Genomic DNA, 27,707 nt, shown 5'->3' with positions numbered 1-27,707 from the left:
AGGCCCATCGAGATGGACATGCACCACGGGGGCCAGGCAGCCACGGTTTCAGGACAAGTCCCAAGCACCCCACCACCAGAAGCTCAGACTTGTCATCCTGAAATGCTGTTTGGCAGGTGTGTGATTCTACACAAGGGTCCTGGGCCCAGCAATCAGGGCTGAATCGGGGCAGGATCCGGGTTCCCGAAACCACCGGCCGGGGCCCATGACCCAGCGGCAGATACTGGCAGGATGGGAAGGGCCCCTACCCTGCTCTCCCGGCATGGTGGGGCTGGGGGCAGCAACGGGCAGGGCCTCAGGACTCCCCACTCCCGACAGCCCACAACAGCCTTAGCCAGGTTTTCTGTTCGGACTTCCCAAAAGCTGTCGTTTTAAGGAGATGATGTTCAGGCCCCCAGATTCTGGAATTCCTGGAATGGTCCTGAAGTGCCCATTCACGTCTCCTGGAAGTGGCCCCATGGTCACTGGAGCTCACTCTGCCCCCGCTGTCAGCCTTGTGATTGCCTGGGGCTGGCATCCCCCACGCCGACGCCAGGAATGGACATGAAGCTCTGGCTGCCAATCCCAGCCCCGTGACTCCAGGACTGGTTCAGGGACGTGAAGTAGCTCAAGATGGTTAAAGGCAGCGGCTCTTGGGCCCTGTGGAGGAGGGGCACTCTGCATCTGCTGGGGGGGGGGCGGCCCTGGACCAGCCACTGGGCCCTGGCCCCCTCTAACCTGAGCCTGCAAACCAGAGGGGTAGAGGCAGGTTCCTGGTGGCACTGTGAGAACACCTGGATCCAGGCTTGCCTGAAGCCACGTGCGCCCTGATCTTCTCATGTCCACGTGTAAGACATTCCACATGTTCCTTCCGCTAGTTGCTACCTGGCCCAGGAAGGTCACCCAGGTCTCTCACCAGATCCACGTCTTCTAGATGCTCCCCTCGCCCACAGCCTCTCTCCTGGGCAGACAACTCACCCTGCCTGCCCCTGCTACAACGCAGACTCTCCGAGGGCAGAGCCATGAGGACAGAGGGTGTGCCCTGCCTGTGGGCCATGGGTACCTGAGATCAGCTGCCTCCTCAGCCGTGAGCTGGCCCTGCCTCTCCAGGGCCTCCTGCTTGGCCAGCAGCTGGGCCCGTTCCTCAGACAAAGCCGCCTTCTCCTGCAGGGCCCTCTGCAGAGTGTCCATCTGGGCCTCTCGGTCCTGCAGGCTGTGGGCCAACTGCTCCTCCAGGGCCAGTTTCTCACATGTGACCTAGAAGAGGGGGAGGGGGCATCCAGGGGGGAGAGAGAGAGAGAGCGAGAGAGCGGGGCCTCTTCAGGGAACGGACTTCAGAAGAAGTGGTTCCCCGCAACCTTGAGTGGAGGAAAAGGTGGAAGAGAGTAGGTATGGGGCACATGGGAGCTCAGGGTGCCTGTGTGTTGTCCCAGCAGGGGGCCTCCCCTCCAGTGGCCATGTTGGCGGACCTGCCACACCGAGCCAGCCCGGCTGCCAGCCTGCACGGTGACCCAGGCAGGAGCACAGGTGTCCGGGTGCAGCAAACACCGCATGGAAATGGCAGCAGAGGTTGACGGAGGACCAGGCTGCTCCAGACTAACACCTCCACTGAGCACATCACACAAATCTAGACCAAATCCATCATGGAGGCTGACGAGGGCCCCGTGAACTGCCAGGCCAGCTGGGACGGAAGGAGCAGAGACCTTGGAAAGAAGGGGAAGAGAAACAAGCCTCCCACTCCGGGTGGGTCTCGTCCCTCTTCAGAGTATGTGCTGAGGCAAACGTTCTGGCTGAGAAACTGAGAAGTGGAGGACAGTTTCTGGAAGTATTGTGGCCTTAGGGGTCCAGAAGCTCAAATTCAGAGCCACTGCAGGGGAGGAAGGGCCCCAGCAGGCCCCAGGTTTCCAGCTGTGTTCTTGGTGGACTGGAGCAGGGCGGCCCTCGGTCTTGGAGCACAGCGGCCACCCACCCTCGCTGCCTGTCTCAGCCCAGCGCAAACCCTCTCCGGGGAGCAGCCGTCGTCAAACCATTTCTGCGGTGTTTACGTGCTCGGTGTTTGACGCTTAGTCCGCCTCACCAGGCGTATCAGGAGATAAGATCATACGGCAAAAGCCAATGCAAGGGCACCAAGTGAACACAGACGCCCCCTCGCCTCCTTGGGGCTCTCAGGCAGACTAACAGCTGTGAGCCAACGTTCGGAAGGCGAGTGGCCAGATGTAGAGTTTCACCACGGAACCAGAAAGTAAACAGAAACAATATGATTTACAAATACAACGTTTCCACGACGTATTAGACAGAATAGAAGACTAGTGATCTGGAAAATAGACAAAATAATGTATTCAGACTGAATCACGAAGAGAAAAAAGGATGGAAAACACAGACAAGCGTGCAACAGATGCGTAGGCCAAGGCCCAGCATGTGCATAATTAGCCTCAGAGGGAGAGGAAGGAGAATATTCGAACAGATACCGGACAGGAATTTTACAAATCTACTAGAATACGTCAAGCCTCAGATCTAGCATGAGCCGTAGTACCCTAAAAAGGTAAATACAAAGAATATGTCACATAGATATATCTTAATACTAAGTCTTTGACTAAAATAAGGGAAAATATCTTTATAAATCGGAGGGGCCAAAAAATCACAGACGCTACACTTCAGTGAGCGACAAGGCCGACACCCGACTTCCAAACAGCAGCAGGGAAAGCCGGAGCCTGGTGGGGCCACTCCAGCCTCTGGCTCAAGAAGATAAGGCTGCCCCGTGTTCTACGCCCGGCAACACGCTCCTCAGACGTAAGAGCCAGAACTTCCTGCTTCTGCTGATGGTGCAGTAGGGCCGCTGCAGACCACCCCACCCGTCTAGGGCAGCCAGCGAATCTGCACAGTGTCCCACCAATGTATCAGCCAAGGCCGCAGACACCAAGGCCGACAGGGGCCCAGGGCCCCAGGCGCCCGAGGACAGGCGCCACGCGCAGCAGAAGAAACAGCCGCAAGCGAAACAGGAAACCCGGGCAGCCCTGTATCGTTAAAGCAACTGAGTTCATTTCCGAAGCTTTGCTCACGGAGGGCACTCAGATCCAAACAAGTCCGCTAGTGAATTCTACCGACAGTTAGAAGGTCGTGAGACCCATTTAAAGACACTTCCAGGAAACAGGAGGAACTCTTCCCAGCTTACTTTATGAGGCCCCGATTCCAAAGCTGACAAAAATATTACGAGAAAATAAAATTATAGACCGATGTTACTCATGAATAGACGTGCAAAAATCCTTCAAAAATAGTGTCAAGCCCTGGCTGGTGTGGCTCAGTGGATTGAGCGTGGGCTGTGAACCAAGGGGTCGCGGGTTTGATTCCCAGTCAGGGCACATGCCTGGGATGCAGGCGTGGTCCCCAGTGGGGACCACGTGAGAGGCAGCCACACACTGATGTTTCTCTCCCTCTCTTTCTCCCTCCCTTCCCTTTTCTCTAAAAATAAATACATAAAATCTGTAAAAAAACAGTTTCAAATTTAACTGACAAATGTATAAAGTGTCTGTTAACTTACGGGCAAGTAGGGTTTCTCTCAGGCATGCTAGGTTGGATGAACACTAAAACATCAACTAATATAATGCATGAACGGAATGAGAATAATGATACGACCATATTAATAGATACGGAGACAATGTTTAACAGAATTCAAAACCCATCGTGATTAAAATAAGGACGCCTCTCAGCAGAGCAGGAGTAAAAGGGAACACCGTCGATCGGAAGAGGGGCATCTATAAAACACCCACAGAAACCACCTCACTGGGGGGTGAAACGGGGAGCCCCTTCCCACGCTGGGACTGGGGGAAGGGAGGCCGCTCTCACCGCGGCCCGTCGCCGCGTGGTGGGGCCTGCAGCCGGTGCGCTCGGGGAAGAAGAAGAAAAGGCACTGGGAGCATAAGAAAGGTAAAGCTGCCGTTAACCCCAGACAGCGTGGAAATGGGCTGGGCCTCACCTGTCCCCGGGGCAGTGCAAACTGAGCCAGGACAACACATGGCTCCACACACGTGGCACAGCGGGAGAGTGAAACAGAGGACCCCCAGTGCTGACTAGGCCAGGGAGCTGGGGACGTCTCCACGCCGCTGGCAGTGGGGCCACAGGACGGACCCCCTTCAGGAACCGCCTGGCAGTTTCTCACCGAGTTCAACACAAGCCTACCCAGAGTCCACAGTCTCACCCGTGTCTCACTCAAGAGCAGTGAGGGAGAGACAGGGGTGTCCGTGAGCCCCAAACCAGAGACACCCACACGTCTTGCTGCAGGTGAGTGGGGACGCAAACGTGGCTCATTCCCATGGGGGAACGTCACCGTGTGTGGGAAGGACACACGCTCGATCCACCTACAGGACACAGAGGACGCGCAGAGACACTCTGAGAGGCAGGCTGGGCAGGAGGCGCCTGCGCGGTGGCTCTGTTGACAAGGGGCTCTGACGCAGGAACAGGGACGCTGGCCGTGGCAGAGCAGAGGCCGCGGAGCAGGGCGTGTCGGGGGGCAGGGTGCTGAGGAAGGGGCACAGGGGAGGGGCACTGGGCTGGGGGGCAGATCCACATTTGGGTCTCGGTGGCGGCCACACGGGCATGTGCAGTTGTCCCGCCTCACTGGCAGGGACTTTAACACTGGAACTAAACGTACAGGACACCGGTGACTGAGAAAAGGACGGGACCGAGTCTGAGAAACTGGGACAGGCTGCGCCGAGACCCAGAGGTGACAGGGGCACGGAGTCTGAATGCCGCTGAGGGCCCAGAAAATAGCACAACTAAGTGTGACCCTCCGCTCCCTGGCCGAGTGTGGCCTCCTCTGCAACACAGGCCTCACGGAGACAGAAGGTGGGGGCTCAGAGAGTGAGCAAGTGAGCGGGGCGGCAGGGAGAAAAATGGCTCACCACAGGGAGCAGTGAGGCCCTGTCCCCCACGCCCTGAGTGGGAGACCCCCAGGCCTCGGACCCCTGCCGAGGGCAGACCCTGCCCCTGGATACCAGGGACAGGCATGATGTCAAGGGCCTTCCATGCACATCCTCCCACTGCTGGGACCTGCCCTTAGGATGCAGCCGAGGTCAGGCAGCACTGCAGTTGGAAAGCCAAGCCAGCACAACCGGGTAAGGTGACCTGCGACCTGTCCACACCCCAGAGGCCCTGCAGGGTGGGGTGGAGCCAGGAACCTCTGCAAAACCCTCACCTGGCCCACCTGACCCTCCAGCTGCTCCAGCCGCTGCTCAGCCCGTACCAGGCGCTCCTGGGCGCCCGCCTGCTCCTGCCTCAGCACCCGCTCCTGCTCTCGAAGCTGGTCCTGCTCCTGTTGCAGCTGCCCGGGGTGGGGGCGGGAGAGGTCAGCGTCCATGCCATGCCCCAGGCCCCCGCACCCCGTGAGCTGACCACACCTCCCTGCCTGCCCCAGTGGGTGTGACCTTCCCTCCCGCAGGCCAGGCCGCTCAGGCTCCCTGGCCCTCTGTGGGCCCCTTCCCCCCAAACCTACACTCAGCCCGGGGAATGGAAAAAGTGGGGGGTGGGGGTGCAAGGGTTCTGGGCTCAGAGACCAGAGCTGGGACTGAGTTCCACAGCCACCTGGGCCCCCATCTCACCTGCAGGACTTGGCAGGTCAGGGAACCTTTGTCCTGAGCCAAGCCCTCGGTCAGGGCGGCCATCTGGGCCAGAGCGTCCCGCTGCTGTGCCCCCTCTGACTTCAGCCGGGTCACGAGCAACTCCAGGTCAGCATTGCTGGACTCGGCCTAGGGCGGGGGGAGGACAGCGGTCACCCTGAGGGGAATGCGAGAAGGGACTTGCAGGAGCAGGGGCAGAGCCTTCTCTCAGGCAGAGCTATTGGTGCCGGGGAGGGAGTGAGACCCCCATCATGGAGGTGCACAAGCTGGAGGGACAGCGGAGGGGGTTCCACAGTGGGGGCCCCCACTGGGCACTGAGGCTGCAGCCAGGAGAGGTGACAGGGTGGTCTGGGAGCAGGGCGGCACATGGAGGTGGGAGGCAGAGGGCCAGGAGGCGTACCCGGGCCAGGGTGCCGCGCAGGGTCGCCCTCTCGCTCTCCAGAACGTCCCTCTGTAGCTGGGCAGTGGTCAGCCCCTCCCGGGCTGACACCAGCTCCTTCTTGAGCCCTGAGATCTTCTCCTCCAGCTGCTCCAGGCGCCCTTGACTGAGGCCCCCCCAGGTCAGAGGCAGAGGATGTGAGGTCGGCATAGGGCCCAGGGGCCCGGGTGCTGCTCGCAGCTCCCTCCAAGCCCAGGGTCACCCTGGAGGCCTGAACTTGGTGAGTCCACAGGGTGGCACCCAAACCAGGGTCCCGGTTTCCGGCTGGTGGTGGGGCTCTGTCCGGGCCTCAGGGGACTCACCTGGATTAGGTGGGTGGTACCTGCCTGGGGCTCCCCTCTCCTGGGCATGGGTGGTGGGTTTGCTGAGGTGGGCACTGGGTGGATGCTGGGTGGGTATTGGGGTGATGGCCCAGCCTGAGGGGAGCCTGGAGAGCCTGTCACCCCCGCTCCCTGAGACCAGGCTGCCAAGGAAGGGGTCCCCTCCGTGGATGAGGACACTGAGGCCCATGGGTGGCAGGGGCCGTGCCCAGCCCACCTGGCCTCCAGCTCCTCCTTCCGCTGCGCCCAGAGCAGGAGGCGGCTCTGCAGCTCGGCATTCTCTGCCTCCAGCCTCTGCACATCTGCGTCCCAAGCATCTGCCTGGCCCCTCAGCTCCTCCACCTCCACCTCCAGAACCTTCTTCTCTCTGGGGGCAGGGGAGACCGAGGCTGGGGCAGCACTGGAGGAGGGGAGCGGGGCGACCCTCACTGGGCACTTTCCAGGGAGGTGGGGAAGGCAGGGAGGGCACCAGGCGTGGGGGCACCTGGGGCAGGAGCTCAGGGAAGTTCAGGGAGGGATAAGGCAGATCCAGCCACCTCCAGCCCCAGGCCAGCCTACAAGGTGGGGTGGCCAGCAGGCTTGTCCCCTTCTGGTGGCCCTGTGGGAGTCCTTAAAACAGGAAGGCTGCTGCTCCTGGTGGGTCCCTGCCCTCAGCCCTCTGCCACCCACAGGCCTGGCTCAGACAGTGTTTGTAGAACTTGCTGGAAGGAAGGGACACCTCCCCGCCGGCGCCCTCCCCAGCTCCACATCTGATGGTCCTGCACTCCTGTACTGACGGGGCCCCGACCCTCCAGATCTCTGTGTGAAGCTGAGCTCAGCGCTGGCCACTCAGGGTCCCCACTGCCCGTCGCCCAACAGCCCAGGAGCCAGACGTCAGCTGCACCCTCTGGGACCCTGGCCCCTGAGGTCCCCGTCCCCCAAATGCCCTTGAATCCAGCCTTCCTCCCCTTCAGGCCTGCACACCTGTCCCCAGGACACTGCAGCTCATCCCCTTGGCAGCTAGACTGGCCCTTCCAGCCTCGGGTGCCCCTGCTAACAGCTCCCCCGGGGCCCCCGCTGCCCTCTGCCCCCCACCCTGCATGCATCACTCCCCTACCTCTCTCCTGTCTCCCCTGCAAAGGCCCTTCTGCCCTCCAGGGGAGTCCCCGTCCCTCTGCTCCCCTGCCCGGGGCCAGGCTGTGCTGACCCACGGCTGCTGTGTCCCTCCCGGTGCCCCTTCGGGGTGGGACTGGGACTGACCTCTCGGACCTCCTGTCCCAGCACTGAATGCTCTGTCAGGCCACCCAGTCTAGACCCCCGGGTGAGCTAGGGGTCTGCTCCCGTCTGTGCTCCTGCAGGATGTCTTCCCGGGCCCCCGCCTGCCCCCTACCCCGTCACATCGCGCTAGGCCTAGGCCGGCTCTCACATCAGGCTCAGGCAGCGTGTGGGGTTGGGAAGCCCCACTGAGCCTCTCACTCAGGACTGTACGTCCTGGGGGATTCCTGTCCCAACCCCAGCTCCCGCTGACCCTGGACACTAGGACGGCCTAAGCATCAGAGAGCCGCAATGCCGACGGCGCCATGGCCGCCAGAGCACAGGACACACCAGGAGGGCACGTGGGGACCCCCGTGGACATCAGGGAAGGGGGTGGGGGCTGTGTGGGTCATTTCTGAAGGATGGAGAAGCCCCCACGGAGTCCTGGGGGCCAGGGGAAGAGGGAGACACAGCCTGCTCCAGGCAGGGGCACGTGGAAATGGAGTGGGCACGGAGAGCTTGGGAAGCAGCGAAGGGGGTGGGGAGGTGAGTCCTGGGCAGCCCAGCCAGCCTGGATGAGGTGCTGGGTGTTGGCTGTTGGCGGGGGGGGCGGTGCTGGGAGGTGGACGAGGGACCATGGTAGGCAGCCTGGAGCAGGGAAGCGCCCGGGGCTGGGACTGCCCGCTCTGCCCGCCCTGCCTTCCGTGAGCCACCTTCCCAGGCGATCGCTGGCCGCCCTGCAGCACTGTGCCTCCTGGCGCTGAGCCTCCAGGCTGTCCAGGAGGCTCTCGCGCTCCCGCTCGAGCTCCTGCAGGGCCCTCTGAGAGGCCCGCAGCTCCCGCTGCCTCTCTGACAGCTGCTCCCGGAGCCCGGCCACCACTGCCTGGCAAGACTCCAGCTGCAGACACAGCTCCTGCTCGGGAGGGGGGGGGCATGGCATGAGCCCCCTCTGCCTTTGACCACAGCCTCCCCCGCCCCCCAGGAAGCACTGTGGACGGAGACCCCTGCTGGGGCTGTGGGGCTCAGGGGCAGCACCTGCCAGCCCCACGGGTGTCGTGCCCCTGAGAGGACCCAGACACAGCTCTGCGTTGGCTGCCCACCTGCGCCTGCTGCCACCGCCGCTCGATGGCTGCCTGCACGGCCCACAACGCGGGGTCCAGGGCAGCTGGGGAGCGGGCCTGCAGTGGGGACTGGCTCCAGCAAGGGGATGAGGTGCGCGGGGGACTCCTCAGTCGACCCGGTTCCTCCTCCCCATCAGTGCGGCTGGGCTGTGCCAGCACCAGGCAGCCCGAGTCCACCTGGGCCACCTGCATGGTGCGGGGACAGCACTCAGGGCCATGTCCAGTGGGACCTTCCAGACTGTCCCGCGGGTCAGCTGGAGCCCTGGGCGGAAACGGACTGCACCTCCATGATGGCGTTCAAGACACGCCGCAGGGACTCCACTTGGTCCTTGGGGTCCTCTGCTGCCCGCCGGCCTCTGCGGCGACTGGACTCCTGCAGCCAGCAGAGCCCTCAGCAGGGCGCAGACGCCCCTGCCCCAGAGCCGCCCCTCCCGCGGCCCCACACACCAGTCTCTGAACATCGGCCCTGAGGGAAGCGACGGTTCTCTCCTTCTTCGAGTTCTGCTCCGTGAGCTTCTGCACCAGCAGCGTCTGCTCGGAGAGTCTGCAGAAAAGCCGGGGGCGGGGCCAGAGGGGTCGGCGCAGAGCACAAGCCCAGGGCACGGGTGGGCTTGAGGATGCCCAGCTGGGTCCAGGCTCCTCCCGGGTGTGGCTGGGCCGTGGGCATGGGCCACGTCTGTCTCAATGGGCCTCAGTCCCTGGTCTGATCAGAAGCCTTTCTCCTACTCTAGAACCTTCCATGGCTCCCACTGACTTGGCAGTAAAGCTCAGACCCCAAGGTCTGCATCCGAGGTCCCCGTGCTGATACTGACCCAGCTCTCCTGACTCTGAGAAAGTGGGTTCTAAGGCCTGGCCTGTCCTTGGGACACTGGGAGTGCAGTGCTCACTCCGGGCCTTTGCCACCTCTGCCGCCACACGTCCAGCAGTGAGTGACAGCACCGTAGTCCCTTCCTTGCCAGGACTCCCTCCTTCTCAGAGTCTGCTGGCTCCCCTGTGGCACCTGGGTCTCCCTTCCCGTGGCCCCAGAGCACTCTGCTCAGGCCCTGAGCGCTGCCTCGGCCGCCGCGCCCCTCTGTGCTCCAGGCCCCTGAGGGCAGGGTGGGCCCCAGCCTGTCAGTCTGACCAGGTGCCTGTGGCCACGTGAGCCCCGGGCCCCAGGTTCTGTGGGATCAGGCCCTGTGGCCTTCAGGGGGGCCCTGAGGCTGTCTCCCCATATTCTGCTGACAGAAACAGACCTCGAGCCCTAGACGTGGGTTCTGTGTGCAGAACCTCCCACGAGCCCTCTCCCAGTGCTTCTGCTTCTTAAACAGTTGACCCCAAAGCAGTGCCGGCCCCTGAAGGATGTGCTTTTAGGCCTGAAAACTCCAATTCTGGGAGCCGGCCAGGAGGACGGCACACATGCCCACGGCTCTGACCGCAGCCCCCAGGGCTGGCCACAGAGCTGGGGCACGCTTGTCAGCCCGTGAGAATGTCACGTGGCCCCTGGAGTGACGGCGGCCCACCACTCAGAATCCCGGCTGCTGGCAGACAGGAAGCGGGTGTGCGGTGCCCCAACCCCATTGCTGTGCAGTCGCTGGCTTGGGCACCCACCTGGCCTGCAGCGCCGCCTTCTCTGCCTCCCAGCAGCTCCGCAGGTGCAGTACCTCCTGCTCCCTGTCCCGCAGCTGCTGCTCCAGGGCGCCTGCCGACAGCCGCAGGTTGGAGTCGAGGTTCAGGCAGGCCGTGTGCAGGCGCCGGGCTGTCCTGGCTGCGTCTGCTCGCAGGTCAGCAAGGCCCCTGGGGACACGGCCGCGCCCCAGCCGAGCCTCAGGACCAGCCGTGGGCTCAGGGCCCAGGGGGTGCCAGGCTGGCTGGGTAGGACAGGGTCTGGTCACCTGGGTCCTGCTCCCCACTTTCCGCAGACCCTTTACCCCATCCTCAGGAGAGGATGCAAGGCCTCAGAGCACGTGGACCCTCCGAGCCCAGCTTCCTCGGGCACAAATGGAGTGCTGACAGGTGCTCAGCTGCCCAGGACAGAGCCTCCAGGGGCCCGGACTGCACCCTGGAGGCTCCTCCCTCCTCTCACCTCCGCCCTGCGCCCTGGCCTCTCCCACCCCGTTCTGACTGTCCTGCAGCCCCTGCCTCCACTCCCATGGGTCTGACCGAGGCCACGAAGGGCTGGGGAAGGGGCTCATGGGCCAGGACGGCTGTGCCCATGGGAGCAGCCTGCAGGGCCCCATGCCTGGGTGCCACCACGACCCTCCTCCCCCACCATGGCGGGCAGCCAGCTCACCTCTCGGTGGCTGATCGCAGTGCAGCCAGGGGTGCTCGGAGCGCTGTCACCTGCCTCCACAGAAGGAGGAAGTCCCAGGGCTGCTCCCCCAGGTGCAGACGCGGCAGGTGGGAAAGGAAGGGGCCTGGGGGTGAGGAGCCCTGCGACCCCTCTCTCTCCCACCACCTGCTACTGCAGTGGCCACCGGCCGACCCCCGCCCCTTACTCCACTTGTCTTCCACAGTGGGAGGCACTTCTGCAGCCTCAGCCCCGCCCCAGCTCACCCGGCTCTGCTCTTCTCCAGGACGGAGGGCAGCTCTCCCCCTGGGGCCTGGCCCTGGGAGCACTCTGACCCCCTGAAGGGCCTAGGGTTTCCAAAAACTGACCAGTCAAGGCTCTGGGCCCTGCTGCCCTGGTCAGCGGCGGGGCGGGGTTCCCTGCTGTGGTCGGACCAGGAGGCAGCCTCCTGAGACCCCCGGCTGTCTCTGGAGCAGGACTCTGGCCTGTCCCTACTTTCCAGATCTGGCCTCAGGGTCCTGCCCTCCTTCTCTCAATGGAGGGGTGGTCTCCCCACCCTGAGGTCCTCTACACCGCACTCTGTGGCCATGCCAAGTGGGGGACATGGCGGGGCAGGAGGCCAGTGCCCTGACCAGGGAGGAAGCCCAGCTAAAACCAGCTCTCCTGCCCATCCCATCCTGGTCCCTGCAGTCCACCCCCCGCCCCCAGCAGCCCTGGCACCGAGCCAGTGTCCTCGCTGGTGGGCAGCGGTGGAGGGAGCACCTGTCTCTGGACCCATCGTCGAGCCTCCCTCAGCTCCAGCTGGGCCCTCAGGCGGAGCACGCTGTCCGTCGTCCTGGCCAGCTCCGCAGCCAGCGTGGCGTTGGCTTTCTTCATGTGCTCCAGCTGTTCCCTGAGGAGCGTGTTCACCTGGGAGAGGCTGGTGCTCCTGGGGGGGTGGGAACCACAGTGGCGTGGCGTGGCGTGGCGTGGCATGGCATCGGCCTGCTCAGGGCAGCTCCAAGATCTAGCCCACACCAGATCCATGTGCGGTCCCCTGCCTGCCCCTACTCAGCACATCTGCAGTGGGTCCCCTGTGGTCCCCAAGCCAGGGCCAGCATCTGGCTGCCACCCTACCCTCCTCCCTCCCCCTCTCTGAGCTCTCCTGGTTCTGCCTCCACAGCTGAGGCCGGCTCTACAGTCCTGGGGGCAGCCGTGAACCCCAGACACGCAAGAGAGGCAAGGCTGCGGGGAGGTGTATCCCTGCAGGAGCCAGGTGGGGACAGGGAGGGGCAGTCCCCCCACTGTGGCCTGCGGCCCTTCTCCACCCAGGGCAGCTCTGCACGTGGCTGCACTCAGGGACACCAAGCCCGCCCAATTGGGGTGACCCACCCTCCAGAGCCAGCACCCTCCTGCCAGGCTGCAAGGCCACAGCAGCGCAATCCCTGCTCCCAGGGCGTGAGCCTGCACTCGGTTGCCCCTGAAAACACTGGATTCAAATGGCTTCCCAGCACTCTCCTCTCTTTCCAGTCCCTAAGGACGGCCCCATGCAGGAGGGGAACCTCCCCAGGGCTGTGGGCAGTGTCTGGCGGAGGGGCACCCTGCCCTTCTGGAGCCTTGTCCTGGGGCTGGGAGTCACGGGGCATTGGCTGCCTCTGAGGGCTGGGGTCACACGTGCCCCCCATAGTGGACAAATGAGACCCTGACCATGAAGTCAAAGCCGCTTGAGGCCGAGGGGCCAGGGAGCCCCGGCTGGAGCGTGAAGAAGAAGCATGGGCTCAGGGAAGCGCCTTGGGTGCCCAGGATGGGCTGGGCCACCGAGGGCTGTAGTCCGCTCAGGGGCCACACTCCAGAGAGCGGGCCCAGGGAGCCCCTCATGGCCTGTGGGACCTACACCCCAGGTCGGAGGCCATGCCGGGTTGGTGCCCACTCTGCCCTGCTCTGCCCCTCTTTCTCCTGCCTGCCACCCATCCCCGGGCCCTGAAGCCTGTAGCCAGTGCCTACAGGCAAGTTTGACTGACAGCCACTTTGGGAAGAGGATGGCCAACAGCCCCAAGGCACCTTGGGGCCCGCTGCCTCTCGGGGTGACGGCTGAGCCCTCTGCGCCCTGACTACTGCGCCTCCAGCCTCACCTCTGCTCCGAAGCCTCCAAGCGGCCCAGGGCCTCCTCCAGGTCCACGCTGTGCTCCAGCTCCGACCTCCGCAGCCGCGCCTCTGTGGTCTCCAGCTGGGCCTGCAGCTGGAGAGGAGCGTCGGCCCGCCGGGTGGAAGGCAGTGCTCCCCTGGGGCTCCCAGCAGGGCTGGCTGGTCAGGGTCAAGCTGGGGCAGGGGCTGGAGAAGCTCAGGCCCCTCTCCACGATGGGTTAGATGGGTGGGCGTCCACACCCTGCCCGAGGGCCAAGTGTGTGAGGCCAGCTTGGGAGGTGGCCTTGAGGGTCCGGGCTGGCCACATAAGGGGCAGGATAGCCAGTCACAGAGCAGGCCCGGGGCCGTCCCCCTGAGAGCGAGTGAGTGTGAGGTGACCCCTCCAGCTGGCCCTCATGCCTGTGCATACACCTCTGCCTCATCCAGCAGGTGGGGGGGACCACATCCAGCTGTGGGCCAGGCCTGCCCCAGAGCTGAGCAGAGAGGAACTCTGGGGGTCTGAGGGGGAAAGAGGGTGCTGGTCCCCCCAGATGTGCTGACTTGGGGCACACTCTGGGGTATCGGGAGAGGGGACTCAGACCCTGAAGGCAGGTTGGTGGGGGCACTGAGAGGTAGGAAGGTCAGGAGAGCTGGAGGCCACACCTGTGGCCTGACCTGGGGACCTGGGGACGGGTATGTGGGGAGGTGTGTTCCCTCCTCAGCCACCAGCCAGAGGAGACGAGGGGCCAGAGGTCCCAGATGGAGGCAGGAGCTTGGGCAGAGGCTGCCACCAGACTTGGGGACACCAGGAAGCAGTCACGCTGGCCACCCAGGGAACTTGGGGGAGGCCCAGCCCCCGCTGGTGCCACACCAGGGGGCCGGGTGTGTGCTGAGCTACAGCCTCTGCAAGTTCAGGTCTGACTCACGAGATTACTAATCTGTCCACAGAATTCCTGCGGCATTTCTTCCCACTGGCCATTCCCACCATCTCCCCGCCCTGTGCTAGGAACACCCCCACCCCCACATCCAGCGGGGAGCTCACCGGGCGCTCTCTGGGCACTCTGGGCCTGGCCCCAGGGAAGGACCCTCACCCCATAGCCCTCCCCCTGGCTCCCTGGGGGTGCCAGCCATCATGAGAACAGGTGTCCCCAGTGCAGGGGTCCTGGGCCCTCGGGCACTTAGCACAGGTCACTGGTCACTGGTGGTGGTCTCAGCCCTGGGCAGCTCTGGCCCACTCTGAGCCTCTGTTTCTTCCTCTGGAAAGTGGCATCACCTCTCCTGCCACATAGAGTGAGGGGCTCTGAAGGCAGCGAGTGCAGGAGCTGGGCGGGCCCAGCAGGGCCTCAGAGACCCCCAGCCCCGCCCAGTCCTGCCTCAGAAGCAGACTTGGGCCAGGGGCTTCGAGCAGAGTCTTCAGCTCTCTGTCTCGGTCTCCCCACACTCACAACGGGAGGCCCCACCCCACACTCAATGACCACACAGGCCTCTCGCTGCAGCTTGCGGGGAAGGTCACCCTGGAAAGCACGCAGGATGGAGGACCCAAGGCCTAGGGTCACAGCTGTTCCTCAGCTGTCGGGAAGGGGTGGGGGCTGGGGACTGAGCCAGTTCTCCACAAGCTGGGTCTGAGGGTTGGGTGGAGCCAAGACTCAGCAGAAGGGCTCAGTGTCTTATTTGCCTCCCGCCCCCTTGGGCAGGCACTGGCTGAGTGCTGGTGCCAGGCTCACCTGGGCTCCGCACTGTGCCCACGGAAGGGCTGACCAGGCCGCCCCCACAGGGCCCCTGGGCAGGTGGCACACGTGGACGCCTTCGCTGGACAGTGAGCCCGAAGCGGCCTGGCCCTGGCCCTGCCCTTACCTCCCACCTCCATTTCCCCATTGTCACCAGGGGTGGGACTGCATGGCTGATGAGCATCCTAAGACTCACTGATGATCCCACTGGTCCAACTGCCAGTCCCAGAGGGTGATGCCTTCCCCTGGGCCAGGCTGACCCCCTCTGGCCTGCAGCAACCCACTATGCACACCTACCCGCTTGCTGACTGCGTGGTACCTGCTGGCCAGCTCGTCCCGCTCAGTGCCCACCTGGGCCAGCAGGCCCTCCAGCCGGGCCAGCTGCTCCTGCAGGAGCTCGCTCTCCTCCTGCCCAGGGGTCTGGGCGGCCAGCTCTTTCACCCCTGCAGGCATGGTGCAGGGTCAGCCCGGGGGCAGTGCAGCGCCCCCCAGCCACAGCACCCTGTCCCCATGGTGGCACTGTGGCTGGTCTGACCTGGGGCCTGGTGTGGAGGTGGGCCTCATGCTAAGGGCCTGGCCTGCACTCCAGTCAGTGGGCTGCCTCCCGACATTTATCAACATCCTCACCCAAATACAGCCCTTGCCCTGGGCGAGCCCCAAACCAATTACAGAGGAGTGGGGGTGCCCCAGCCCTGGGGGGGCCATGGGAACTGCTGATTCCTGGTCACTGGATCCCATCCCCGAGGAGTGAGGGGCTTTCAAACCACACCTGGGGGTTCTCTTTCCTTAGTGCCCACTCAGGACAGGCCCTCAGTGCAGAAGGGGTCCTGGGGCCCACACATGGGGGTGTTGGACTGGCTCGGAGTTGTGAGTGCCCTGGGGCCAGCCACCTCACGGCTGGGTGGCCTGGAGCAGGAACCCAGCCTCCGAGCCAGTTGCTCAGCTGCTGAGCGTGACATCGAGGAGGCACCTCTAGGGGGCCCGCAGGGCTGGGTGAGCAAAGCTTTTGGGGTGATCAGCATCTGTATTTCCCGAGCCTCAACCATGAGGGTTTCCACTCATCAAATGAAAAACAAATGTGGGTGAAATCGAGACTAGAGGTCTCAAATGTGTTACAAACACAAATGAATACATGGCTGTCCTGGGAAGGTCCCCGTGGCCTGGTGGTGAGGATGCTGTGGGTGTGGACACATGGCCCCTGGGCCACCCTGTGGGAGGGTGTGGTTCTGTGGCCCTTCATACTGGAAGATAGCAGGCCAGCGGGAGACCAGTCAGGGGACAGTGGGGGCTTGGCTCCCTGAAGCTGGACTCCAGCTGGTGGCTGAGCAGCTCCCCCAGTACCTCCCCACCCCCAACACCTCCTTTCACCTTGGGGTAGCTCCTCGCCAAGGCTTCCGGCCACGATCTCACGGATTCGGGCAGGCAGGGGGGTGGGCGAGGCCCGCCAGCCTGCCCCACGCACGGTCAGCGCCCGGTCTTCCCTGCTGGCCTCGGGGCCCAGGACAGTGTCCTCCAGCTTCTGAAAGACACCCAGCTGGAGACACCTGGGGCCGGCAGGCCCTGACAGCTGCCAGGCACCCCCAGGTGAGCCCAGTGGAGTTAGCGGGGGTTGGAGGGGCTGACCACAGGGCTCCTCACTGCAGCAAAATGCCCCAGAGAGGAATGGGCAAGGCTGAGGTCTCCCAAGACAAGTGCTTTGGTTCCCCCGTGCCTCGATTCCCCGACTTGTACCGTGGGCAGCGCCCTGCCTGTCTAGGCACCACAGTGTCACACCAATAAGGACAGAGAAAGGCCGGTCTAAGAACACCTGGCCTAGGTCCTCACCACACCCTGCCCTTGGCACCGCTCCTTTTCTGAGGGCTGGGCTGAGCCCTCACACTCGTCTGGGTGTGCTGGGAGGTGGGGCTCCTCCCTGAGTCCGCAGGGACCCCTCCCACCCCCCTGCAGCAGGTAGTCTCACAGTTTCCCCAGCAGCCGTCAGGGAACGGCAGGCAACTGATATGGGGACAGAGGCCCCCCCCGCTGCCCCCACCCCCGCTTAGAACAAGACCAGCTGTGCGGGCACCTGTGGGCCCGGGGAAGGCAGGACAGCGGCCAGAGAGGGAGGTGGTCCTTCCTAGCCTCAGGAGTAGCTGCCCTGCCTTGGAAGAGGTCGCAACCAGGAAGTGGCAAGAAATTCGGGTCCTGGGGGCTCTCTGGCTCTGAGCTGACCCTTTGCTTTGGCTGGGGGACTTTTTGCTCCCCTGGGGCCTGGCCTGGGGGTGCCCCTTGTTTCTAGATCTAACTGTGGTGCTGACTGTGGGGAGGAGCATCAGGGGCCTGTGAACTCGGAGTGGGGACGGGAGCCACTTCAAACCAGCAGGAAACCTCTGGATGGGAGCAGGTGGGGCTGACAGGGTCACCCAGGAGGGGGACAGGTCTCAGCCCCGCCCTACCACATTCAGGATATCTGGTTTTAGGGCAGTGACTTAAATATTAAAGGGTGACTGGATGATTCCCTGGGGTCTTGGGGATGGATGTTCACTCCCAGTGACTCCAGGGTGGCCAACCGGGGTCCTGCTGTCACCCCCACCCAAGTCCCACCAAACTTGCCCCCGTGCGCCCGGACACCCCTCCCGGGGACTCCTCTCCCTGTGCTCCTCAGAGCAACAGTGTGCTCACCCCAACCCCATGACCCCCCACCACTTCCTGCCAGCCCAGGGCCCTGGGCAGCAACTATGGGGCAGCCTCCCTGCCTGTCCTCCTCCATCCTCTGACGCCTTCCCAGTTCTCCCTGGACACCCTCTCCCCTCCAGAACCCCTGCTGGGCGCTGGCCCTGTGCCCCCAGGCTGGTGGGAGTGGAAGGCTTCCTGCTGGCCCTGACTCACTCCTGCCCCCTCCGCCTGAGACCCCGGCGGGAGTCTTCCTCGAACATCCACCTCCAAGGCTCCCTGGTCCCCCAGACTCTCCACCAGGACTATTCTGCCACTGTCACCCGGAACCTGGCTCCCGAATGGCACCTGGGGAGGCTTGTTCTGGTCCCCAGTGGCAGCCCAGGGTGGGCCACTCTGAACAGATGCCCCTGGGGTGACAGCCCTGGTCTCCATCCTCTGGAGCCCAGCCCCCTAGCATGCTGGAGCCTTGCTTTTCCCGAGTTTTAATGTCAGTCCCCTTGGAGGTCTTGGGGACTCGCCCTCACTCTACATCCCCCACACGACCCCCTCCAGCCCCAGCCGAGTCTGGGTGGGCTAAGCAGCCTCCACTGTGCAGCGGGAGGACGTGCCTGCCACTCCTCCGGGCCAAAGAGGACCCTGTGCCAAGACCACCACCGCCTCTGTGGTCCTCCCGGGAGGAACGGCGGGGGTGGGGGGTGGGGGGGGGTGCAGGCGGGGGCGGGGGCGGGGCTCAGCCGCGGCCTGCCCTGAACCCTGGACGTGAACCGGGGAAACTGAGGCCCAGCGGGTGGTGAGAACCTCCCGGGCTCGCGGGACGGTCACGTCCAGGAAGCCTCCCTCCTAGGCCAGGAAGGCCTCTGCCCCTGGCCTCCCGCCCGCCCCCCTCCGCTCCCCCGGGCGCCCGCGGCGCCACCCGTAACGGGAAAGCGGCAGCGCGGCCCGAACTTGACTCATTCCTGCGTGTACAGAGGGTCACTTATTAGCCGAGGCGTCCCCAGAGGCGCGGGGGCCTAATGGGTTCCAGCTGTGGCCGGGTGCCTGCGACGGGCCGCGGCCCAGCTGGAGCCGAGGGGGCGCGGCGGGGGCTGCGCGGAGGGGGCGCTCGGCCCCTCTCAGTCCTCGGCCCGCGGGGTGAGGCCGCCCCGCCCCCGCGGAAACAGAAGACTAGGGAGAGACCGAGCGGGGGCGGGGCCTGGGGCGGGGCGGGAGGGCGGGGCCTGGGCGGGGCGACGAGCGGAGGGGCCGTAGTGGGTGGGGCGCGGGCGGAGCTGTGTCCCGGGGTCTGCACAGAACTTGGCTTGGACCCCAACGCTGGCCACCTTTTCCCGGCGGGCGGGAGTCTGGCCCCGAGGGGTTCACAGACCCCACCCCGGCGGGGTGCCTCCTCCACCGGGCGGGCGGGGCCCTGCTTTCAGGCCGCTAACTTCCCGGCCAGGCCCTGGAGGGTGGGCGTCTGCTGTGCGGGCAGCGCACTGTGAGACTCCTAGGAGGCCCCTGGGGACCCTGAGTCGGAGGAGGGGACGCCGGGCTGGACTCCGTTTCCCCAAAGACCCCGGAGTCAGGGTTGAGCCCGGCCGTGTCCTTCCTCCTCCTCCCCAGCGCCCTTCTCTGCTAACCTGAGCTCTAGAGGAAGAGCGGTCACAGCTCTGTGGGCACCCGGTGGCCCAGGGCCAGGAGGGACACCCCGGCCCCAGAGGAGGTCTGATTGTGACCGGCGGGGCAGCCATCCCTGCATTACCCGCCCCTCGATCGTGTCTGTGGAGGGACAGCGCCACCCGGAGGAGCGTGGGCTCCCCTGTCGAGCCCACCCCGCCTTAGAGCAGGACCCCGGTAACAGACCTGGGCTGGGGCCCTTCAGCGCCGTGGGTGTGCCACCTGCCCGCAGCCTCCTCGAGGCCAAATCTGTGAAAGTGTGTGTGTCGGGGGAAGGTCCCAGAGGAATGCCCCCACAGTTCCATGGAGAGTGGTGTGGGGTCTCTGGGACTCCCCCGGGAGACCGGAGGAGGCTGGGAGCAGGCAGGTGGGCTTGTAGGTCAGAAACGGAATCACACAGTTAGAGCGATTTGGCTCTCTCCCCTCTCTGGTGACCTGCATCGGAACCGCCATGGCTCCTCCTGAACCTCCAGGCTGCTAGCGACACAGGGAGAGACAGCTGATGGCCTAGTCCTCAGGCCAGAGGAGGACGTATTTGGAAAGGGACCCAGTGACTTACAGACAGGAAGTTGAGGGTCCCCACACCCAGAACCAAATAATGGAGACCCCTGTGTGGCCCAGGTGAGCCCAGTGGCAGGCCCTGGGAGAGGTGGCCTCCAGGGGATGGCTGGAATCAACCAGGCGCCGGGGAGTCGCAGAGGAGAGGCTGGCCTGGGCCTCTGTGGCTGAGCGGGTGGGTCCAGCAGTGCCACCTCGTGGCTTCCAGGGGCGCTGCAGGACGCTACGCCTGCTGGGCTCCCGGAGGATGAGGCCCAATTCCTCCCCACGGAAAGGGGAACCCGGCGGGAACCCTCAGTGCGGTGAGGCAGGACACTCGCCATTCAGGGTCTCTAAGCAAACATTTTCATATCCATTACCTTGACCCAAAAGATCGCCTTCTTGCCTCCATGTTATGGGTGAGGGGGTTGGGGACTTGCTCAAGGCCACTCTCTCACAGGTGGCAGTGTTAGGACTGGGGTCCTGCCTGTGGTCCAAACGCCCCTGACGGTGGTTACGGCACCCGCACCCTCCCAGGGGCCAGAGGCCAGGATACAGCTAGCACGTTGGCCTCAGGTGTCCTCCCCAGTGTGGCTCCCCCAGAGCCCAGGCAGAGGGGCAGGGCAGCCTCGGGACCACGCCAGCCACCCCTGCCTTCTTCTTCCATCTCTGCCGGCTCAGACGCTCCTGAGCCTTCCCACTGCGACCCGCCCACAGGCCTCCCTGCACGCCCAGGGGGCCGGGGGTGGGCACAGCTTGAGGAATGCATCGAGGACAGGGCCCCCAGCCAAGCCCAGCCATCGGACATCTGTTTGCTGTCCTCCAGCAGCTTGGCGGCTGCAGAGAGGACCCTGGGCTGGGGTGGCCACTGCCAGGCTCCATTTCCTCAGGAGAAAGAGCTGCTCTGTGTCTGTGGCAGCGCCTGGCCCTGCCCTGCCATGTCTCGGCCCTGCACAGTTCAGATCTCTCACTGAGACCAGAGCCCCAGGGCAGGGCCTTGCTTCTGGTGGGGGCAGTTTGGTCCTCACTAATAATAAAGGGGAGATCTGGGCCAGACACTGACCCAGGCACTGGGGACGAGGGAGACAATGTCTCACTCACCCTGGGCCACCACCCCAGGCCCCAGCATGACTGGCGTTTGGCACACAACCAGCTCAGACGGGTCACTACACGCATGACTGAAAACCCAGCCTAAGGTATGTGTCACCGACTGCAAAATGATTCACATTGGGGAGCATGGGGGGAGGGCAACAACCCCGTCCATCACGTTTGCTCCTGGGTTGCCAGTGCCGCACAGGCTTCCGAAGAAGGAGGCAGGCACGCTGGACCTTGAAGGGTAAGTAAGAGTTCAACAGCCAGAGAGGGTGTTGCAGTGGGTAGTTAGAGAAGCAGCTGCAGAAGGTGAGACCTCCATCCATTTACTCTTGTAAGGTTACAGGGCTCAGGGTCTTCGGGGGAGAAGCGTCACCGTAGGGAGTTAGCTACAGAGGCGTGGGCCCGGCGTCCAGGTGGACAAAGCAGCAGGATGGGTCTCAGTCTGCACACACAGGCGCACGCACGCTGGTTTTCACTAGTGGGGCTCAGGCCACCGGGTGAGCACACGGAAGGAAATGCAGGTGATCTCCTCACACTGTACACAAAGATCAATCCCACACGGGTTTCAGATTTCAGTGTGAAAGTAAACAACACGGCTTTTAAAAGGAAACAGAAGAACATCGCCGTGGCGCTGGAGTGGGCAAAGGGTGTTTCTTAAACGGCACACAAGCACTGCCGTAAAGGGGGAGCATTGACGGATGTGCTGCAGGAAAATGAGGAGCTTCTGTTCCCCAAAAGATGCCGTGACAGGAGGAAAGGCCACCCACAAAAGGCACTTGCAGAGCATGTCTTCAGACAGGGCTGGGTCCCACTTCACGCAGTCACATTCAAGTCAGTAATGACGAGAAGGCCCCACAATAGACAAAAATGGGCAAAAGCCGAGAGCAGACACTTCACCGAAGATGTCTAAGGGGCCGACACACAGAGGGGCAGGCACTGAACATCACTAGCATCAGGCAAATGATAAGTAAAACCTCAGTGGAAGACCCGGGTCATCCGCCTAATGGCCACACGGGAAAACGGCAGGAAGTGCCGAGTGTTGGCCAGAGCGTGCAGCAACCGGCGCCCCGCACACCGTGGCCTGGACGGCACAACCCCTTTGGACAACCGTTTGGCAGCATCCACCACACCTGCCCACTCCCAACCCAGGACCAGGGGGTGGACTCCCGGGGGGCGCCCAGCAGAGACACACACACTCGGCGTCCGGGACGTTCAGGCGGTGCTCTGTGTGAACCAGAATAGGCCAAACCAGTAACCTCTCTGACGGCTGTTCACTTTAAACCAGATGGGAAGGGTGGAGAACCAGAGAGCGGCGAGCGCGGCGAGCCATGGCTACGACGTGTCCTGAGGGGCTCACAGGTGTGGTGGGCACCAAGGCCACTTCCGTGCATGCTTCCGTTTTGCTGAACTCCCTAAACAACCTGGGCGAGTCTGGGCCGGGGCTCCCAGCATCCGATGTCGCCCTGTGCGTGTGGGCGCCGGAGCTGGGAGTGGGTGCAGAGCACAGCGTGGGGCGTCCGTGGGCCTCTCCAACATGGGAGCAGGTTCAGGCCCGGCCGCCCAGGAGGCCCCCCTCCCCCCCCCCCGCCCCCCGTCCTGAAGCCACACTGTGCCCAGGAGCCTCGGTTTCCCCACCCAGGGCACCTGCTGGTCCCGCTGTAATGGCCCGAGGTTGAGATCACCGCAGTGCAAACAACAGGTGGGGCCCCTCCGGCCTCTAGACTGCAGTTTCTGGCCGGCAGCCTCGTTTGCCACAGCTGGTGCCCACTGCCAATGTTGACGCCGTTCTGCGTTCCTCCCACAAACCGGCCTGTAACCCTGGCAGCTTGCCTGCACCCTGGAGCCTCCATCTCCCCAGGTCCAGAGGGGGTGACAGACCCTCCCAGGGCCACTACTTGTCTCATGGCACCCAGCTTGAACACCCTGGTCTCGTGGGGGCCCCTGGTCCCGTGTGTGTGTGTATGTGTGTGTGTGTGTGCACGCATGCGTGGTGACTCCACCGTGCCGGTGAATCACCTGGCACCACTTGCAGGCAGTCGCTCTTCCCCAGGGACCCAGGTTTTATGTGGGGCCGCGCCCCACCTCCCCCAGGCAGCCCCGAGGTTCTAAGAGCTGGGTGGATGAACAACCCTGGGCCAACCACTGTGTGGCCTTCACTGGGACCCTGGGGTCAGCAGGATGGGAGTGCTGCCTGGCTGTGGTGGCAGACGGGGCCCCTCAGAGGGTGGGACGTCAGGCCTGGGCAGCGGGCTGGGTCTGGGGAGTCAGGGTGAAGGGGAGGGCGTGGGGACAATTCTCGGTCATTGTTGATGTTGTGGTGCAGGTGAGGTGAGAAAGTCAGAACCGGAACTGCTGGAACTCACAGGACAGATACTGGGGACGGTCCCACCCACCCACCCACGGGGCAGAGGTGACAAGTGCCTCTGGGGAAGGACTGACAGCTCCCACACTTCACCACGGAGAGAGCAGTGAACTGGATCCAGGATGTCAGCAGAGGGTCCTTGGCTCCCCGCCCCCTGTGAGGGGCTCACCAGCAGACTCAGGCCTCCAGCCCCCGTCCGGGTCAGTCTGTGCCCATGTGTGCACGCACACGCATGCACTTGTGCTGACCACGTGAGCATGTGTGAAGTGACCCCTGGAGCCAGGGAGGTGTGGCCTCTGCAGGGTCCCTTCCCTCTCACGGTGCCCTTGCAGCTGGCTTCTGGGGGGTGCTGGGGGCAGCCACCCACTGACCTGGATCACGGTGTCCAGCCCCGGTGGGGACTGCTCTGCTGCGTCCCCATCGCCAGGCTCGCTGGAGGCGGAACTCATGGCGGTTGGAGCACAGGACCCAGGAGGAACCTGGGGCTCCAGTCAGGGCGTCTCCTCCCGAGAGGAGACGTGGGCAGACGGGACCTCCTTCAGCTCTGGGCCCCAACCTGTCCAGCACCTGCTCCCTGTCCTGGGCTCCCAGCTGCCCCCTCTGGGTTGGGACTGTATAGACAACCGAGCGTTAGGCGTTGCTCTGGCAACCGAAACACTGAGGGCTCGGTTTCCATGGAAACAGGAGTGCAAGCCTTGTTGCCACTGGGAGTAGGGAACGTTGTTGTCTAGAAGCCGTTTCCCCGGAGACCTGGAGACGCCCTGGGTGAAGCTGTCCAGCTGAACAAGGACCGCACACAGGGCAGGGCTGGCCTCCCCCCGCCCCAGCCCCCCACCTCCCAGCGGGCAGTGGCCCAGGAGGAGCCCTGTGCCTGGCGGCCACTCTCCAGTGGAGGTGGCGTGCGGCCTGCCACTTCCTGCTGTTGGAGAATCAAACTCTGACTTTCCCCCCGGGAGGGGGAAAGGAACCTGGAGTTCAAGAGAGCGCGGCCCTCGGCCGACCAGTGACCTGAGGCCTCGTCCTCCTTGCCCCGGCCACGCCTTCTGGAATCCAATTTCCTGAAAGGACGCTGCACCGTGGGTGATGTGCCTCACACCTGCCAGGGGAGCGTCATTTCTGGTCTCTCACATGAACCTTCCCAGGGCCACACAAAGGACAGCAGGGACTCTCCCAGCCTGTCCCTCCCAGCTAGGACCTCCTGGGGCCTGGACTGAGACTGGCACCAGGCGTTCAGCCCCGCCAGCCCCCTCCCGATGAGTGCCCTCAGGACCTAGCCCAGCTGGGCTGAAGCCGACAGGCGTCCCTCTGGGGAGTGGGCCCTGCAGCTGAGTGACTGTCTCTCTGATGAGAGGAGGCCATTTGGGGGCTCTGGGGGTGGGGTGTGTCCTTCTGGGGCTGCCCAGTGAGGACAGACACTTAGTGGGGAGCGCGTCTATCCCCGGTGCTGCCCCAGGTTCGGGGAGCCCGTCGGGGCCTGGACCACGTCCTCAGACCGAAGTTCACCAAAGGGGCACCTGTGCTCTGTCCCTGTCCTGATGTCCTCAGGGTCTCCGGTGCCCCTCCCCTTCCCAAGAAGACAGTCACAAGGCTGCCCAATGCAAACACGGGCCGGGCTCCCTGAGTGTCCCTGGCCGGCGAGGGGTCTGTTGGACCGGCCCTGGGGACTTGGCTGAGACAGCCCTCTGAGCCTGGCCCCTCCGGACTAGCCGGGACTTCCGAGTCTGAAACCAGGGTGCAGATTCTAGATTCAGAGCCCAGGGGGCGCACGCCATGGCTTGGGCACCTCCTGGCACCCAAGGCTGAATGTGGCTCCCATGAGTCCTGGAGCCCCCGTGGGCCTGGAGGGCTGAGCTGGGGGCTTGGAGAGGTGGGTGGTGAGGGGCAGTGCCAGCACTTTCTGCTGCTCTGAGGCTGGTGTCCTCCAACTCCAGGGTGCGGTCTTCAGGTGAGAGTTCCTGCCTGCGGAGGTGGGGGGCAAAATGGGGGCGCTCAGGCCGTGGGGGCAAGGAGGGTGCAGAGGCCCATGTGGCCCTCTGTGAAGGTCACTCAGGTGAGTCTAAATAAGACTCCATGAAAGATGGTGTCTGGTGGTGGGCGGGGCCATCCGGCCATGCCCTGCCCCCCACGCACCGGACCCCCACCTCAGCCTGTTCTCCCCAGTGGTCTGAGAGCGCTCTCAGTGTCCACTCTTCTCTTAATCCCCCCTCTGCCTGGCTGCCTCCACGTCCCCTGCACCTTCTCCCAGGGGCCTTCTCTGCCTGGTGGGCGCCTGGCCGGAGGCCTCCCTGCTTGGCGCCGGTGCTCAGAGACCCTGGCCCTGGCCGTCACTGGACTAGAAGGGCAGCCCTGAGGGCCTGGCCCCCAGGGAGTCTTCCACCCGCGTAGAGCGTGTGATGGGGTTCCTCAACATTTGGGGAGCTCCTCTGGGGCTGGGTAGGTGGACAGGAGGCTCAGGGAGGCCATGGCGGGTCCTGACTCACATCTTGACCTGCTAGATGCGGCGGGGTGGGGGTGGCAGGGGCCCTGAACCCACCTGCTCCCTGGGGCTCCAGAGGTCTCAGTGGTCGGGGCGCTGTGGCCTCGCCCACCGCCTGTCCAGCTCAGGCCGTCTCCCCTCGTCTGTGCGGGGTGGCCCCTGGCTGGGCTTTGTCACCATTCCTCCTCCAAGTAGGGAACCTCGCCGAGAGTCACTCCCGCCCTGTGCGTCCCCTGCACACTCTGGGTTCCCAGCTCCCCTGGGGCAGTCCCCTGTCCTGGCCCTGCCAGGCTCCTGTATGGCAGGCAGACACGGGGCCAGGTGGGGACTGGGTCAGGCGAGACAGAACTCAGCGGCCCCGCCTTCTTCTGTCCCCTGCTGGCCCCAGGGGCACCAGAATGTGCCACCCCTGACCCAGACCCTCTTGGTGAGGGGAAGGGACCCCGGAACTCGCGGGACAGCTGGGCACTTCCCTGTGCGAGGCCCCCGTTTCCTGTCCTTGCCCTGACAGACGGGCCTGTGTGAACGGGACACTCCGTCTTGGTGTGTTGTCCAGAGACGGGTCACACGGAGGACACCCAGGGAAGAGGGTGAGCGGCCACGAAGGAATGTGGTGGCTCTGTCCCGCCCCAACAGCTCTGGATCTGCCTGTGTTCCGGGCACCGTCTGTGCGCTCAGGGACTCTGCCCCCGGGCCCTGAGCCTTCCCCGGTCGCAGCTGCACCCCGGAGGTCAAGGTGCTCAGGCTCTGAAGGAGGGGGGTGGCTCCTGCCGGCAGCCGAGGCTCACAGCCCCTGCGGGTGCCAGACAGGAAGCAGGCTGTGCGTTCCCCGGTTGTGCCAAAATACAGGCCAGCAGGGCACCACCCAGATCTGCTGACAGGTGCCAAGGCCGCCTGTCCTGCTGCCCGACTGGGGGTGTCCAGGCCGCCAGTCCCTGCGTATGTGTCTGCGTTCTCCCGCCAGCCGTCCACGCCGGAGGCCTGGCTCTGGGACAGCAGTGGAGGCCCTGTGAAGGGGTGGTTAGAGCCGGGGGGACATGATCAGGCCCTTCCCTCTCCATCCAGCTCTGAGGGCCTCTGTGGGCATCTGACCTCCTGCCCAGGGGGCCGCAGGGGCTGCAGCCCTGTCTCGGGGGAGGACCCCAGGCTGCGGTCAGTCCCGAGAGGGCCGCTGGGGCAGAACCCACCCTGGGCTGCCCCATTCAGAGGCAGCCCGAGGATGATGATGCCACAGGCTGGCGGTGGGGGGTGGTCCCGGGGGACTCGTGGGCCCTGCCCTCTGTCTCGTGCTCTCATGGGGTGGCTGAAACTCCAGAAGCACACGGCCGTAAGGAAAGGAGCCTGGGTGCAGGGAGGGGGTTCTCAGCTGAGGCGGAGGAAGGATGGTGTGAGCCAAGGCTGTACAACTCTTAGAAAAAAGTGCTGGCCTGGAATTTGGCAGTGACTTCTCAGATATGGCACCAAAAGCACAGGCAGCCAAAGAAAAGAAAGACAGATGGGGCACATTTAAGACTCGTGTGCATCAAGGGGCGGTATGAGGAGACTGGGAAGGCAGCCCGCAGGGTGGAAGGAAAGGTGTGCAAATTATACATCCGACGTGAGAATTGGTGTCCTGAACACACAAAGAACTGTTGTAAGTCAGTGACAAAACCCCCCACAGCCCCACTCAAACACGGGCCGAGGACTGGGGCTGACATCGCTCCGCGGAGGACACGCGACTGGCCCAGGACAAGATGCGCCCCAGCACTGACCACCTGGGAAACGCAAACCTCTCCCAGTGAGGCCACCTCCCCCGTCGGGGCGGCTGCCGTCCACACCCCAGAACACACCCACTGCACGCGGGGATGCAGAGACGCGGGGACCCTGCGCACAGCAACGGGAATGGACAATGGGGTGGCTGCTGCGGAAACCAGGACGGGGGTCCTCAAAAATTAAACAGAACTGCCTGACGACCCAGCACTTCTGCTCCTGGACACAGACCGGAAGAGCGGAAACCAGGGTCTGGAAGAGACACCTGCTCGCCTGCGTTCACAGCAGCATCAGAAACAACAGCGACAGCACGGAGGCACCCAGTGTCCACGGACAGATGGACGGATGGACGGACGAGCGGTGTGGGCCCTCCACAC

General features: G+C 64.1%; 1 protein-coding gene across 1 annotated transcript in view; it reads right to left on the bottom strand.

Annotated features, from left to right (window-relative positions):
• The window catches only part of CROCC2 (ciliary rootlet coiled-coil, rootletin family member 2), a 56,948-nt gene extending 29,570 nt beyond the window's left edge, over window positions 1-27,378 (bottom strand). The window contains 17 exon segments of the mRNA XM_071220781.1: window positions 1,043-1,236; window positions 5,171-5,296; window positions 5,574-5,720; window positions 5,992-6,136; window positions 6,568-6,717; window positions 8,297-8,496; window positions 8,684-8,890; window positions 9,152-9,248; window positions 10,295-10,480; window positions 10,977-11,056; window positions 11,459-11,482; window positions 11,736-11,901; window positions 13,085-13,191; window positions 15,101-15,246; window positions 16,172-16,322; window positions 23,477-25,064; window positions 25,639-27,378. Coding sequence (XP_071076882.1) covers window positions 1,043-1,236; window positions 5,171-5,296; window positions 5,574-5,720; window positions 5,992-6,136; window positions 6,568-6,717; window positions 8,297-8,496; window positions 8,684-8,890; window positions 9,152-9,248; window positions 10,295-10,480; window positions 10,977-11,056; window positions 11,459-11,482; window positions 11,736-11,901; window positions 13,085-13,191; window positions 15,101-15,246; window positions 16,172-16,322; window positions 23,477-23,554 — 2,204 coding nt within the window. The 5' untranslated portion in view covers window positions 23,555-25,064; window positions 25,639-27,378.
• Between the last annotated feature and the right edge of the window lie 329 nt (window positions 27,379-27,707).

Source organism: Desmodus rotundus, chromosome 2 (assembly GCF_022682495.2).
Source record: "Desmodus rotundus isolate HL8 chromosome 2, HLdesRot8A.1, whole genome shotgun sequence".
In the NCBI taxonomy this organism is placed as follows: Eukaryota; Metazoa; Chordata; class Mammalia; order Chiroptera; family Phyllostomidae; genus Desmodus; species Desmodus rotundus.
The sequence above is the reverse complement of the archived record's forward strand: the minus strand, read 5'-3'. Positions and strand labels throughout refer to the sequence as shown.